This window comes from Epargyreus clarus, unplaced genomic scaffold (assembly GCF_041222505.1).
Source record: "Epargyreus clarus isolate Ecla_fem2 unplaced genomic scaffold, WU_Ecla_fem_2.2 ptg000014l, whole genome shotgun sequence".
Classification (NCBI taxonomy): domain Eukaryota; kingdom Metazoa; phylum Arthropoda; class Insecta; order Lepidoptera; family Hesperiidae; genus Epargyreus; species Epargyreus clarus.
The window spans coordinates 13,073,733-13,090,575 of NW_027332222.1; the positions used below are offsets into that span (position 1 = coordinate 13,073,733).

Here is a 16,843-nt window from a genome sequence, read left to right on the forward strand (position 1 = left end):
CCTAAGAGTTTAATGTCAGAGGTTCTTAAACATTTTCAACATTGAGATCATCGTCGACGGTCGTTCGTCACACCATCTTAAGGGCAGGCGTTCATGTTAAATTTAAGTAGAGTCGAGTGCCATCCGTCAAGGACAAGGGCCGCTTCTTTGTGGAACTTCAGAGGGATGCTCTCCAAAATATTGGAAAATGTTCAAGAGTTATGTTGACAAGCTGGCAAAAATCACGATAATTCATTACGATAAGTCCTACTGTCTTTAAAACATAGGTATTTTTAATGAAAAAATATATAATTAAGTCGCTCCCTTAAAGAATAACTTAATAACTTAGATAAACAATCTATTTACCTGAACGAAAATACGTAAATTATGAATTCTCAAAAATAAAGTATTTCGTCGAATTTCAATAATTGGAACATCAATTGTTACAAATGAGTAAGTCGAAAAAGATTCCAATTTAATTCCATGAACTGTATTCTGTTAACGCCGAAACCCAATTGAAAATATCGATTTTTGCAAACATCGCCAGGGTCAAGGTATGGCTGCGGGTAAGGCTGTCTCGTGAAAATCTTTTTAAATTCCTAAATCGAATTTATTCCATCAGCGTAGGCAGTGTAATTTAGCTAAGTCCGGTAGAGAAATATTTTTCATTTCTCTCCTTCATTTCACATTTTATACCACGCCATGCCATTCTGCTATTACGCGATTATTAACTTACAATAATTAAAGTATACCGCATTTGATCACGTATGTAGTAAATATCGTCTTGAATACAACTGATATCCAATCACCATAACTAAAATTACTTCTGCCGCAGCCGGATATTAGGAAATTCGTATACATGGTAACAATGTCATGTTCGATTTTCACAACAATTTTCAATAACAATAAATCTACCCATACTCATTTTTAGTACATATGATTGGGTTATATCCAACCAAACGATGAGGCTTTGTTGTCTAAAATTAATTTCCTCCCATTACAACAGAAACTTAATGAGTCCCGCTTCATCTCGCAGCATTCTCATAACGAGCAAGTCTCTATATGTACTTAATTTTACGTAAAGCTGTGTCCCGAACTGCTCATCACGTTCAAACCACCTTTGCACACGGATAAATGTCTGCTCCAGACTGAATATTAAATAAAATTGTAATTAAGAATTATATCGTTAGACTTCTTTCTGTTGGAATTCTTCTTGTAATAAAAAATAATAGCAAATTCATCGATATACACAGTAATATTTAATTACTTTATATGTGGCTTACTACTACTAGTATTTTTTTTTTTAATTGAAATACATATTTTTATAAAATAAAATAAATGAAATAAATAAACCAACACGATAAGTTGTAACATAAACTGTGTGGTCGTCCATTTACCATCTATAATCACATCTATAATAATAATAATAATAAAATAATTTATTCGCGGAAGTTGGCTACATGCACAGTGCACACATACATAAACATATGAACAGTAAACATCTCTACACTTATTATCCAATCTTATATTATACTTTCGGATAACGCTAAAAATATAAGTATAAGATCGTGATTCCGTAATTTCTATTCCGATGGCATTTGCCGCTGTCGTAAATGTGGCCTGTGCAGAGATTTCAAGAAGAAAAAACTCAAGATGAAGAGAATCTTGTGAATTATAATACCGTTTATAAGAGCATTTAATTTGAAAGAGTGATTTGACTGTGATAACACCATCGTCACGCGTAATTAAACTTATGACAGTGGTGTACGACGTACTTGCCTGTTTGCGGCATCGAACAATGTGGTATTATATAAACATAATATGATTCATTCTATTTTTGTCCTAAACGGCATAAACGCACCATTAATTGACCTCAGACAGAATTACTTTTATGACAGGTAACATATGTCTGCTAAGAACGTAGCTTTAATCACCACAGTTTATCACTTAACAGCATATGTTTCTTTGGTATTTCCATTTAAACAATATGTTTCCCGTCTTAAATGTGTGGCATTTATAGGGTAACCTTTACGAGGCCTTTCATGCCTCACTGAATACCGTTCAGCGTGTTAACACCATGGCCGGACAGGAATTAATATTAATTGTAGGTTATAAAGGTATATTAAGATGGACTATAATTAACCACACGTAGGTACAATATAAATATGTCCGCCACGACGTAGCTATATTTAAGGGAACGTTTTTTTTAAATATCCAACAATACTACCTGTACAGAAAAATATTTAAAAACGAGTACAGTAATATGGGCAGGATTTTTTTTTCATCATTTTGTTAAATAAATTGATAATTAAAATTTAAAAAAGGTATAAAAGGATTTATGCCTTTTTTTAATTTTATTTATGTTCGTTTAACATGTTCTGTTTTTGTTTTACTTTCAGTATATTTAGTTGTATGTTTGTGTTCAATTTATTTCTTGATATAATTTGAACACTAGTGCGGTCCAAAATATCTCGGCCCATTCACCAAGTCCGCCATATTATTATTAATTTAAACAAATAGGAGTTTCTGCTTTGACTTTAAAATAACTACATATTTGTATCCAAATCTAATAATATCACATACGGTTTAATAAAACCAAAACAAAAACAACTTTTTTACCCTCTATAAATAGTTTACTTATATCAAAAATGTTCCTTTTCGGTCATTATAACTGGAATACCAAAAACTTAGATCGTAAATGTAGATTGTGGACGACACACGCAAGGTACTTTCAAGGACTTTGTCCAGATAATTGGAAAACTGACCTTAGTATTATATTTACATAGATAAAATCGAAATGTCTCGATATATTCTATGTACCCTATAATGTAGTATACATTGACAAATATCCCTACACTTATTTACTTAAGAAATACCCTAAAATATGTTTCTTCAGTAGGACGAATAAATTAGATGCAGAGTATTAAAAACACTTCTGTCATTTTATAATTACGTTACGAAATAAAAAATGATATTTTTAAATTATAACATTAATTTAATTTAAATAAATTATAAGTGAAAAAATAGTTCATTTTAAGACACAACAAGCATTTAATAAGTATAGAGTAGGTACGTATAAATCCTTATTAATATTATAAATCCGAAAGTAACTCTGTCTGTCTGTCTGTCTGGTTGTCTTTTCTTCACGCCTAAACCACTGAACCGATTTTAATGAAATTTTGTACAAAGATAGTCTAAATCCCGAGAAAGGACATAGGATAGTTTTTATCCCGGAAATCCCACGGGAACTAGGGATGGCGATCTAAGATCGATTTATCGGAGAATCGATCTTTTGGACCAAAAAGTCGATTATTTTAATCTTAAGATATTAGTAAGGATTGAATCGTACACTATGCATTTGATCAAGTGATGATCTTTAGCAATGTTGTTGTCCATGAGCCCACGAAGGTTTCATAGTTGGTACGACCAATTTTCGCCAGATGGCGCCACTGTCATTCTAATGAAGGTACGAATTTTCAGTTTTATGTATGTTAGTATGTCATATTATTTTCTTTTAAACGCGGGCGAAGCCGCGGGCAAAAACTAGTACTTCTATAATTTTAGGTTACAGATTAGTAGTTACATGCTTCAGAGTATGTTATTTATCGGAATAATTTGCTAGCCATTTAATTACATTATAGCCCTATAGTTTTAGTAGTGGTTCATTAGCTGGGTTTCGGTCAACGAGCCAATCTTTAGGCGGGCGTTGTTTATGCAAATAGTATGGGAAACTAGCGTCCGGCCAAATTGTACGACATGGACCTATTAACGAAGCTAAAATTTATCAGCCCTGTAGCTACGGAATGAAAAGCCTTTATTTGTTTTATTTAAATACGACAGAACATAAGTACAATTTTGTGTGGTGATTTTAATAGTGAGTGAACTTAACTAATATCATACTGGCAGTATGTTTTGTTGGACTTATATACGCAATAAAAAATAAAAAAGATATTCTGGCGGGAAGACATGTATGTCTTAGAAAAATAAAGCGCTGAATTTAATTAAACATAGGTAATCCTAGATTACTATTTGTAACTTAATATAAAAAATAAGACCGTGGGTAGAATAAGATCTTGTTTTTAATACAATTTATACAGCGCGATTTAATTTTGTCCGCAGTTCGTCAGCGAGCGAGCTAATCTCCAGACGGGGAGTTTTCTCGCGCCGGCAGTATGGCTCCGTGGAACAGGTAACAAATATATCTATAAATTATGTAAATGTTCTACTCGAATATAGTCACCAAAAATGTTTAAATTGCTATAAAATTATAATGGAATCTAATTGTACTTTTCACTTTTGTAAAAATACAACCATTAACATTACGTAGAGCTAAAATCTACGCCACTTCAAACGAAATGTCGAAATAATGTATAAATTAAATGTTGAAGAATTTTAACAATTGCTAAAATTTTCAGAACCCGAACAAAAAACGCTTTGTACACAACGCTCAAAGTTCAGAGCGGCATTAATTAAATTTATTTGCAGTATCAATTGTCAGCTCTTTAATTACGAGAGTTTTGGTACGAAAAAATATTTTTTATAATTTGATTGCTTTCAGTAATGTGAATAATATGAAGGGAAGCTGATTGAATAAAATAAAGAAGCTTTAATAGCGACAAAAGTAAATAATAATTATGTCATTATTTAATTGTGTATTTACTTAAATAAGTAACGGTTTAATAAATGCAACTTTAAAATGTTTATGAGACATTATACACATAATGTATGGTTACAGCATAGGATAGTATGTTAACCGCTCATACAGTAAGTTTGTTTCTACTATAAAACCAAAAATAAACGTGGATGCAAACTGTTTTTTAGAAATAGGATGGAAATAGATTAGCGAACAAGGGATTTCTAAGAAAATAGTAGCTACTGTAACTTCACTACTGAAGAAGCGTGAAGAAAATTACCTTCTAAAATTACAACTGTCCATCAAACTGACGCTATTTCTCACAAGTGACACTCCGTTGCGGCTTCAGTACTGCACGACTCAGCACAAACTTAATTACGACTATTTCAGTCAAGAGCTATTTCTACATTGAAATGAATAGAAATGAAAATTGTATGAACATCAGTGCTTGCTATGACGAAACGGTCAATATCTTAAGCATTACTGTTCATTCGGCAAAATAAGTCTATACTATATGACAGTAATTCTAGTTTAATAATACTTATCAAGTGTCTATCAAGACAGGAACCATTTTTTTCTAGTTGTGTTTGCAGACGAGAGAAATTTAAATCAATATGGCACCATACAGTCCCAAACGACTGTGTGATTTTTATATCTTTCGAGTAGGCATTTATCCGGTAACAGAGGAGTCGATTTAATAAAATGGGATAGGAGTGCATAATTATACCTACTTATATCTGAACATATAATTTCCCACGACTCCGACGAGTTAATTCCTTTACGTCTATCTTCAACTGAATTCAGATGAAAACTTACGCCATAGTTAGGTATATCCGAAACTTCTCTTCCATTGCTTGACGTATGTTTGTATGTACTAACATACGTAATGTACGTAAGTACGTGAAGCAAGGACAATACGTATAACGATAATATTTATTCGAATGTTTAATCGGAGATAATTTATGATAAGATGTTTAGTTCATTTAGTCGAGGAAGCTACCATCTAAAATACTGTTCACTTTATTATAACTTTCGACACAAATTTAGATTTAATTTGTTGTTATTGTTGATTTAAGTGTTGAAATTAAATGCTTGCCTTATATTACAAAAATATTAGTTTCGTTTTTGAGTTTTTAGCATTAAAATTTTCTTGTCGTCAATCCATATACCATGAAATGTCGATTGCGGATGGATGATATAAATGTCCAGGATTGTTTTGTACAAAATTCTATCAAATATAAATCAAGTATCATTAACCAGACTTGTAAGTTGAGTGCGATTCTACAATATAATAGTTAATAGCGGCTCATTTGTAAAATCATTCACAGAATTACAAATTCAATTAATAACAAATCGTAAAATTTGTAGTTCCTTCCTTTGGAGCCATTATTTTATTTAAAATTAAACTTTGATTATTGATAATTTCTTCTATATTCGGAATTTATTCCTACTGAGTAGAAATAGAAACGTAGTATGATGGATGAATGGAACTAGAAATTATGGACATTTCAGAAAACACTATTATTCCATGCACATGCTACGGCCACGATATACAAACAATGCCCGCTTTATTGTTCCATTTTCGTATTCAAACAACGCGTCCTCTTGAATGAAAAATTAGCCATTCAAATTGTACCCCTTGATATGTTCTGACACGTGTCACGAGTTTTAATTTATAACTTGCGAATGAATGTGTATTTTGTTTGATCCATGTTTATTGAATGTTGTTGAGGTATTCAGCTACTCTGTTTGTGATACTAGCTGATAAAATACTAAACCATACATATCGAAATTTTAGTTATATCTCCACAATATTATATGATAAAGTATTTTACGTGATTGCTTGCATAATGATTACATGAATATACGTTAAGACGTAACAATAACATACAATACAACGAATTCTTTAACTTACAAGTACATATTTCACGGTTGCTATTGATGTATGCAAAGTAGTAAAGAACTGAAGCAACCATTAGTTCTAATAATGAACAATTCGTGACAAGAGTCTACGGAGCATACTAATTGCTTCATTAGTCTAGACCAAATAAATCAATCAATATCACTCGAGGACACACCTCTGACGATGTGTGCACATGTGAAACTTATACTAATGTGTTGACAATTAATCAAGGTTTTATGAATGGTAGATTTACCTACATGTAGAGTTTGACGGGATCGGCGGTTCAAATCTATTTCACGATACAAATGTTAAGTGTCAATTAGTTAGAAGGTAGTTGAACTCTCTATACAAGATTGAATTTTAAATTTATATTGAGTGCTCGAATTTGTTATTATTTATATAGGAAATTTATTGGAACTTACAACAATATACACTATATACAATATACTTACTATTTAATATTAAATATGTAAATTCTGCTTTCATTAAATAGTACTTAATAACATTTTAGTACGTAAACTATTTCTTAGGTAGGTCTTAGGTACAAAAAGGTGACCTTATCGACCATTGTTTTTATTGTATTTCAAGGACGTTTCATTAATTCACGAGGCGGCATAGAAATGGAAATCTTGACTGTTATGGCAATCTCTCAAGTGTCACTAACAATATCAAATTAAATTTAACTTCGAGATACAAACCTCAGCTCTTGCCGTAATAATGATATATTAGCCAGAGGTCAAGGTTCGCAATACCCAGATCAAACATTTATATCCCAAATTCAAGATGTCAGACTCAGGCGGGCATTAACCTACCAACGGAGCACCGAGATTTTAATTATGCATGCTATCGTTTATTGTTTAAAAATATAATAGACATTTTTGTTTATTGACTTTGACGAATTTAACGATAAATTTTGCCTAGACATAAAATAAAGTTCGCGCATACAGGTATCTATCATTTCATTTAGCTACTAGATACATATTCCATGTTATAGGTTTTTTTTACGTCAACACACATCAAAATATTACATTATATCTATTTCTTCCACAAATCCGCAATAGCCAGTGTTCGTACACTGTTGTGTTATAGCTTATATAATACATATAACAAATATGGTTATATGAGAAAGTGGAAAAACATACTTGTTAGTTCAAACGTTTCAACTTATTCCTCAGAGACTTGTGTATTGCATCGCATCTATGAGATGTTTTCTATTTAAACTTAATTAGAAATTTTATACCAGTACATAATTATATGAGCGCTTTAATAAGCAGAAATACTATCCTGTTGGGAGTTGATTAGAAATATAAATGGGTTATGACGACCATTAATATAGGTATTAAATAATTTGTAACAAATATAAAAAAGTTAAACTTAAATGAGATAGCAAGAGCTGAACTATTAATACGCCGAATTTAATCAAGTAACGGATTTATCTATTGTTCGAACGTAACTAATCTAATCATCTTTAATAATGAACTGTTTTATGGCGCAGTAACTACTCAACGATGGGCGGCCATAAACGAGTTAGGTATAATACCCTATAATGAAGTCGCTTGTTGATCAAGAGATATATTGTCTACCTACCTTCTAATCATATTTAAGTATTCTGTACAAAATAATTCTAAGCCCATGGATTAGTTACTTCATTCTGCGATACCAGTACTCTTACCATGAGTTTTTACGTTTTGATAAATATGACTGTTTTGGTATTTGTTTACGTATTGGTCCATACAATTTCCAAGTTCAAATATAATCCGCTTGGTGCGCTGATTGGCAATTATATGGGAAAATACGTAAACAAATACCAAAACAGTCACATTTGTCAAATAGTACAAACTCATGGTAAGGGTACTGAACATAAAATGCATTTTATGTTTCTATGTATGTGCTACCTTTGACCGTTACTGTGACGAATGTTAATTATGACGAGACTTTACATAATCTTATCTTGAAATAATCTAGATGTCTTATACATATTACTTAACCATAGCCTCTTTATCTCTTTACTTAAGGATTCTCAAAATAAATCTCAGTATCCCCGCTCAATAATAACGTACCTACTCGTCCTCTCAGTACCTAAATATACTTGTGTACATAATAGAAATGTAAATATTCAGTCATACATAATAAATTCAATTACAGTAATGCATTATAATCTTATACTAGCTAATAAGAATGTCTGCAGGGTGAATAGAGATTTAGGAAGATAATATGCTTACTGATCAGCATATTACATTTATTAATATTTTATTATGGATATGTGAAATACTTAAGAACTATAATTTTGGCATACCTAAAACTAAACAAACCAGTACCAATTCAGAACATGATCTCTATTTCGTTACCCGAGTATGTTTTCTTTCTTAAATAAGGGCACTATAGAGAAGAATGGAAATTGAACAATGTTATTATACACACACGTTATACACACACCACAATTGTAATTTTGTAATTAACCCACATGCACAGGCAAATATTTGCTACACAAAATTAGAATGTTTAATCAAATTTATCAATAATTGAAGTTTAATTTGATTACCTATATTTAATTTCATTAGGTTATTAATGGGAATGGCATATGGGCGCCGCTTCATGTCGCATTTATTCAAACATGATGTTTATTCGTTCGACTAATTAGTCAATAATTAGTTGGTGGATTTAGTAAATTTAGAATATTTATGTAGAATTTATGTATGTTACACTATTTTAAGAAGATTTTTCTTTTGCTTCCAAGTTAATATAATAATGTTTCCTTTCTGTCATATGAACATCTTCGACGTTATTTGGTCGAAAAGGTCGAAGTTTATCGAAAAGTTCACGATTGCACGATTTTAAGGTAGTTTTATTATAGTTACTTGTGCAACATCAACACGGAACTCCAATAACTGTTAACGTGATAAAAAATAGTAGTAAAAGTAGAATTTTCTCTTAATATAATCATACTTTTACTACTATTTTCATCAGATTTTTTGATAAAATATCCTTTTTGTTTGTTGCAGTTGTCGGGCACCGGTGAGGCTGGTAGTGCGTTGGACGCGGTTGCCCGACGGTACCGACTCGAGAATGGCAACTCACTGGGCGAGAAAGACGAGGTATCTTACATATATACATTCTTCAAAAATCCTCCATTTCCTTATTTTCTCCTAATATCAGCAGGTTAGCATTGTTGTGTTAAATATAGCAAATATAACATGAACAGTTAAATATAGCTTTAGAAGAAAATAGGAAAGCTGTAATTAAGGAATTTATATTTATAAAATACTTACTTATAACCTCTTCTCATTCTTAGAAAAGACCCGCATAAAGCAATTGGTCGTAGAAAAAGTAGATAGTAATTGGGCGGATGGTCAATAATGATAGTGATCTCATAACCCATTTAATAAATCTGTAATTAATGTTATATTTAAGTATACTTCCAGTTAGAAAATACTTTTCTTTCGTCGCTTAGCGGAAATATGTATTTCCACTATTTCTACTAGGACTACATAATCCTAGTAGAAATAGGTGCTATTATCTCCAATAGACTGTTACTAATATCCCGCTAACCAGCTCGTATATAATAAAGACATATAAATCTCAGAATCGTTTCGTATAAATTTTGTTAAGTTGTAGTTCGACATTAATAAAACTGTTTTTTCAGCTATTCGGTCCTCCGAGCGCCCCAGTCCTCGAGAACCCCGAGTTTCAAACGCGGTGGTACTTCAAATATTTCCTCGGTAAAAGTAAGTACCCACCCCACTTTATCTTTGCATATTTTTCATTACAATAAAAATGGTTACGATGGCGGAATATTTTCGCTGCCCAATTACACCGGCACTTGTTAACCCACTTGACTTACATCTGCCCCAGCCTTGAGGACTTATACCTATTAATTCTGTAAGTGAACCTTAAGTGTAAGTAATATAAGCAGTATTCACCTCAAAATGAGAAAAAGAAATGTTCTTTCTCTGGTATTCATCTCTAATTTCATAAAGCCAAAAACTTGACAGAGTACGAGGACTTAGAATAACTTGTACTTTTAAATTTAAATAGTTTGTAGTATTTTTTCTGAAATGATTATTAGAAATTGCGTTTAAATAAACATCACACATTGAAGAAAAACAATGTTGGATAGCCTGAGTATCTATGTGTTCTCTATAATCTGTAAAAAGCTGACAAATTTATTTCAGACGCAAAGCCTAACACTGCATTATTAACAAGCAATTAAGCCACTCATTACGTATAAAGCAGTACTCATTACGTATAAAGTCCATTCCACACCGTTCCACGTTTACCATAATAAATCAAATGAACAGAGTTTGACGTAACGGGCTTAATTGATATCACATCGATTTTTTCTGGAATATTAATTAGGTTCACGACCTCGTACAAACTATGTCGGCGGCAGTAACTGCCAAAGCCGTTATAAAGATGTACAATACACTAGCGCGCTATAACAATTTAAAACTTTTGGCGCTCGCTTCGCGAAAATATAAATTCATGTTGTAATCTTTTATTTAACTTTGTATGGAGTTACACATCGCTGTTTTCCGCTTAAAATTGTGTACTAGAATTTTGTTATCTGTCCTTTTTTTAGATGGAGTAGAGATATTCAAAGAGACAACTTTAATTGGCTTGAATTTGAAACTGTTTCTACTAGAGTAAAACACAACTACGGGATAACACAATATAGGACCTCTGTTCCATTGTCGCCAAGTATAGCCTAATACGCTTCGTCTAGACAGATCAAACACATAGACTTGGGCGATGCGATCACAAACTAACACCCGTCATTAATATAACCAATCTATCCGAATTTTGCCCATCGAAAATCAAAATTTGACAATTTCTAGTAAGCAGAACTACAGCGTTCTTAACTTATGATATTTTGTTTTTTTTTTTATATAACATAGGAGTAGCAGACGAACATGCAGACCACCTGATGGTAAGTGGCTACTGCCGCCAATGAACATGTCTGCAATCATGACATGGACTGTAATCAACCCCAAATAGGATTAGATATTCCTACCTGAGGTCGGCCACAGATGCACCGCTACCCCTGAGGACTAAGCTGGAACGCCTCGGAAAAGTCTGTCTCCCTTACCACACCCTTCAAAACGGAACACAGCAGCGCCTAACACTGCTATTATTAGGTAGAAATAGGTGGGGCGGTGGTGCCGCCGGAGTTGAACTACAAAGGGTTCTTCTTCATAATTATTGTTATTAGTTCATACAAACCTTAAACCGTATTAAATTAAGGAATTCCTTCTAATGACTTGACTACGGAAACCTAGTAGTTTTGCAATAATAAAAACTTTAAATTACATTTATGATAATAAATTATTTAATATTGAAACTTTGTTATTAACAACTGTGATCAAATTCAGGATAATTTAAATTTTCATTGAGTTTGATTGCGAATCTACATACGATAACTAGTTGAGTTTCGCAAGTCAATCTACTACAGTCCGAGAGATTTTAGTTGCATGGAGTCTCCAGGGGTTGACAACATTCGCACGGAATAAAATAACATTAACGTTTTATTCCCAATTTCCTATATCTCAAAAATCCGTTTTCAAATGTTTTAAATTTTTTGTAATCACTTCAAATAGTTAATTCACAATTTAGAAACATATTTAAACTGGGCGCACATTGCAATATTTTTTCAGGATAAAGTTATTTGTTAGCCGTACATAGAAACATGTCTCTACATCTTATTCGTGTGAATTACCTGTTGTATACTTGCGAAATGCAAAAAATATTTTATAATCTTGTGTACATTTGCAAACGTTGTGTTGTTTCTGAACAAAACAATTCTTTGTGTAATCATAAGGATTAACATTAACAATGGTAATGTCATAAATGTTTTTTTCTAACTTTGTGATGTTCTACGGAAATCTCATATGAGAAAGCATTTGAGTTTGAGCATGTGAAATGTATTACATTCCGTGATCCCGCGACATCTTCCATTATATGAGTACATCCACGCAAAGGGAATTCAATATAATGTTGCGACTTTCATAGACGCTTCAGTAATATCAGATCCGTGTACAATATACATTCAAAAGGAACAGTTGAGTAATGCTTGTTTGGTATGGGTACAACTAATACTATTTGTTTTCACTATGTTTAACTCCCCTAACGTATAAAAGGGATGATATATTTGAATTCTTTTACTTTAACCGTGTCTATATGTTACACTTACAATTTTAACTCCCAAGTAGATGAACTGATGTAGCTACATGCGGTATTTTAATGTATAAAACACAAAGTGACTTGGTTGAACAATAAAAAAAATTAATGTTTCTTTGTACAATCGTCATTACACGGTCTGGTTGCATACTTTTTTCTGTCACCTAAATGTAAAATGTAAAATAACCATGATAAAACTTATTGCGAAGTTAGCGTGTAATGGACGCCAAACGATTAAAAAGTTAAATTTCGTGAGAACTCAAGCATGCGAACCGCAGTAGAACCGCATAATGAAATACAACTACATTTTAGCAATAATCCTGTAGCTTTAACTCCAGTTGTCAAGCAGGCAACTTTGTAATAGCCTAGCCACTTAAATATTCAGCGGAAGGGATTACGGATCCAGAGTAGGGCTACCTATCTTGATGAGGGGTAAATTTGTTTACGATGTCGGTCACAGAGAGACATATCTCGATATCTCCCTGTGACGTGGCACATATTTTTATATAATAGGATATATTTTACAAGTTTATTTACACGATATCGAACTTTAGAAACCCTTATTATATTTTTTCCAGTTAATGTGTTGACAAGATGAATTTGATGAGTATTTTACGAAAAGATACTTACAAGAGTAATTTGATATCTATATTTGATATATTATTTTACAATTATATTAACGGTAATAAAGTCACACTAATATAAAAGGTTTATACAATTATGTAAACAAATAGGTAAATAAAGGAAATTATATTGGCAGCCCTTACATTCCAGTAATTCTTCCGGTATCTGCTTAGTTAAGTAGCTTCAGTAATTTGCCGTGATTACAACCATGTCACATAAGTAAGGCATTTAGGTAATTCTCTGAATTTAATACGATGGTGTAAAATACTATTACCGCCCACTTGCTCCTCGAGGTAGTCTGATAATTATTTTTTTTTATCAATTTTTATTTTCGAGTTACCTTTAGAAACTTGTGCGTCACAATACAGTCCTTTTTGAATTACATCCTCTACAATTCAACGCATATGATTTTGCGAAATAATTATTATATACAATACAATGTTAATAAATAATTTTACCTTAATGATAAAGCAAATTACGACATTTTCCTAAAAGTGTCCGCTGGCGCTGAGTCCTAGGTATAGTTTGCTTACTTGATAGAATTCCCGAGCTAAAAGCTCCTTTAAGACAAAATGCTTCATAAAATAAAATAACATGTCTTTTTGCGTCAGGATTTAGGAAAGTTCTTTCTTGCGATGTTTATTTTTTGTGTAAGCAGCAAACAAACATGCTACCAAACTAAAACAATGAGGTCTCTGTCGTCAATTGACTTTGGTAAAAGAACCCAATAAAACAGAATTGTTAACATTTTAAATCACAAACACGCTCCTAACAACTAAATGTAAAGACAAAGGAATACCTTTAAATGCACAATATATCATCGCTAAATCTCTACTATAAAGCAGAAATTGATGAAGATATAGAGCAGACTAGAGGAATATGGCATAATTTCCATCTCTTAGTTAAAGGAAGATGTTTCGTAAAACAAAGTAGTATTTATACTATTGACAAATGTAATGTTAAGGATTTTTGAGGATGGAAGACGTTTTATATATGTGTTATAGTGTGTATATTAAATACCAACAACACTAAACCTTCGCGCATATGAATAGAATATCACGCAATAGTGGATGTACGTCAGAAAGCGTAATATAGTTGTATGTAACAGCACTTACAAATTCACTTCCTGCTGGCAGAAATGTATTCTCATTTCCAAGCCTCCAAAAAAGTATCTCCGGTAGTAAATACCTCTCTGAATCTTTACATCAGTAATGTTTTCAGAGCGCCTACAGCGGGATACCTTACAGGAAAATCCCGTAAACTGCGTAGGCCGCACCTCCGTCCCTTGGGTCACAGGGACTGTTAACCTGTAGGAATAGTAACTTTATCTAACAACATAACTACATAAAACTGGTTCTGTTAACAGCAAGTACTTCTAAATTTGAAGTTAGCAACAGTTAATTTTGTCTATGCTTTTTTTTAATTTTAGTATTATTTTGAATTTGGTTAAGTAGAGACAACTTAAAGTAATAAAATATCTGCGAATTAGTTTTCTACGACTATCTTCTTAATTTTTCCAGTTAACAGAATAAAAGTGTATCAGTGTAATGAAGCCAGAGAGACGCGTACATCGAAACATTATACATACATACCATTACCCAAACGTTTATACAGTTCATCATCATCATCATCATCAACTCATTACTGTCCCACGGCTGGGCACGGGTCTCCTCTCAGAATGAGAAGGATTAGGCCATAGGCCACCGCGCTGGCCAAATGCGTATTGTCAGACTTCAAATACCTTAGAAAACTTTTTTTTTGGATTTCTCAAGTATGCAGGTTTTCTCTCGATGTTTCACCGTGTAAGTACGTGATAATTAATTTGTAATACGCACATAACTTTGAAAAATCCGAGGTGCGTGTCTGGGATTTGAACCTCAGACCCTTCGATCCATCCAGGAGTTCCTTAAACACTAGAATATCATTGCTGTTTTTACAGTTGGTTTATATATTTCTCTTGTCAATAGTGCACCAAAACTACATCGGGGTGGACGGCGCCAGAGAGCCATATTTGCTGAGCGTGGTGCAAGAGGGCGCGGGACTCTTGCGTGCAATATTGTTTAATAAAATGGTAAGTTTATCTACACATTCCTAGACTGAAGTTTTCGGTTTTACTATGGCATTTGACCTACTCTATGCCACGAAGGCGAAGGCACGTCATGTTGTATTTTATCATTACATATTACATATTTATTAACGCATGATTTGTTGTTGTCATCTTAATAACATCTAGGTAATTCAAATAACAAAGTAGTTATCTAAATTCCACAACTATAAAAAGTTTGAATACTAAACTGTACGTATTTACGTTTGTTTTAGAATAATAAATAATGTTACGTTTACAATTAGGAATGACTTTATGTATCAACAAAATTAAACAAAACTATTTTTATAAATAAATTTGCCTTAAAATAATTGATATTATTCAATTATTCATGCCTTCAGAAACACAAATATCGCTTAATAGTCAGATAAATATAGATGAACAAATAATAAATGTCTTATTATTCCATTATACATTTACATAAACCATTTTCCGATGTATATTTATTAGGGCACATACATATTTGCCTATTTATGAGGTAAATACATACCTCTTTGTAAGTAATGGAAAAGTTTCTTATTGTGAGATGTTGTCTTCCGTTTTCCTACAAAGTTTATACTATCATAACACTAAAGCTCTTCAAAGAACATATCCCTTTAAATTTATTCAATAAGGCTTCTGATCGGGAACTTTGATTTCACTTAAACTTTGTATTTCTCTATTACATAATAGTAATAAAAAATATGACAAAATTATTTTAGTGATACTGAAACAAGTATACTGTTTTACTGAATAAAACTTTTTATATTATATCTGGGGGCACGGCAGTGCCCCCCAAGTCTCAAATATTTCAGAAGTCTACAAAGCATATTATATTCAGCACATTATATAAATAAGAGTTCATGGATTATTATTTATTTATCATATAAATTTAATAAAAAAGTAATAAGTCCAGAAGGCGGTTATCGAAGTGTGAGTACTTATTCCTTTCTATCTAAAGGGATGTCCTTCGTTAAGAATGGATGCTTATCCTCAGAGATTTTGCGATGAGTAGCCTGTATATTAACTATTCATTCACGAAATTTCAAGTTTGTTCAGAATTTACTTACATTTTCTTACAAACTTGCAGACTGAAGAAGAATAATTTATGCACAAACTTAAAGTTCCTATACTTAATACAAATAAGCTAATTACTTTAATTATCTTAAAATAATTTAATAGAAGTATAAAATTGTCACTGTATTCATGCAATCCAGATTTTAAGAAATTCAACTGTAGTTCTATCAAAATTTTATTAAAGACATGTTGGTTCATCGAAAATTCATATCAAGAGTTTGGAAAGCCATTAAGTACCAACAAAGCTCTTTAGACAAAAAACGAAATCACTGCTTACGATGGTTGTAGATAGATGCGATATCCATAAAATTCATACTTATCTCAATATGTGTTTAGTAAATATTATGACTAAGATTTATATTTTGAATGC

The 16,843-nt window shown here is 32.2% G+C and overlaps 1 protein-coding gene across 1 annotated transcript in view; it reads left to right on the forward strand.

Annotated features, from left to right (window-relative positions):
* The window catches only part of LOC140746899 (GTPase-activating Rap/Ran-GAP domain-like protein 3), a 75,521-nt gene that overhangs the window by 39,669 nt on the left and 19,009 nt on the right, over positions 1–16,843 (forward strand). The window contains exons 2-5 of the mRNA XM_073079049.1: positions 4,099–4,168; positions 9,518–9,610; positions 10,159–10,240; positions 15,281–15,384. Of these exons, the coding sequence (XP_072935150.1) occupies positions 4,099–4,168; positions 9,518–9,610; positions 10,159–10,240; positions 15,281–15,384 (349 nt within the window). The remainder of the gene's footprint in view (positions 1–4,098; positions 4,169–9,517; positions 9,611–10,158; positions 10,241–15,280; positions 15,385–16,843) is intronic.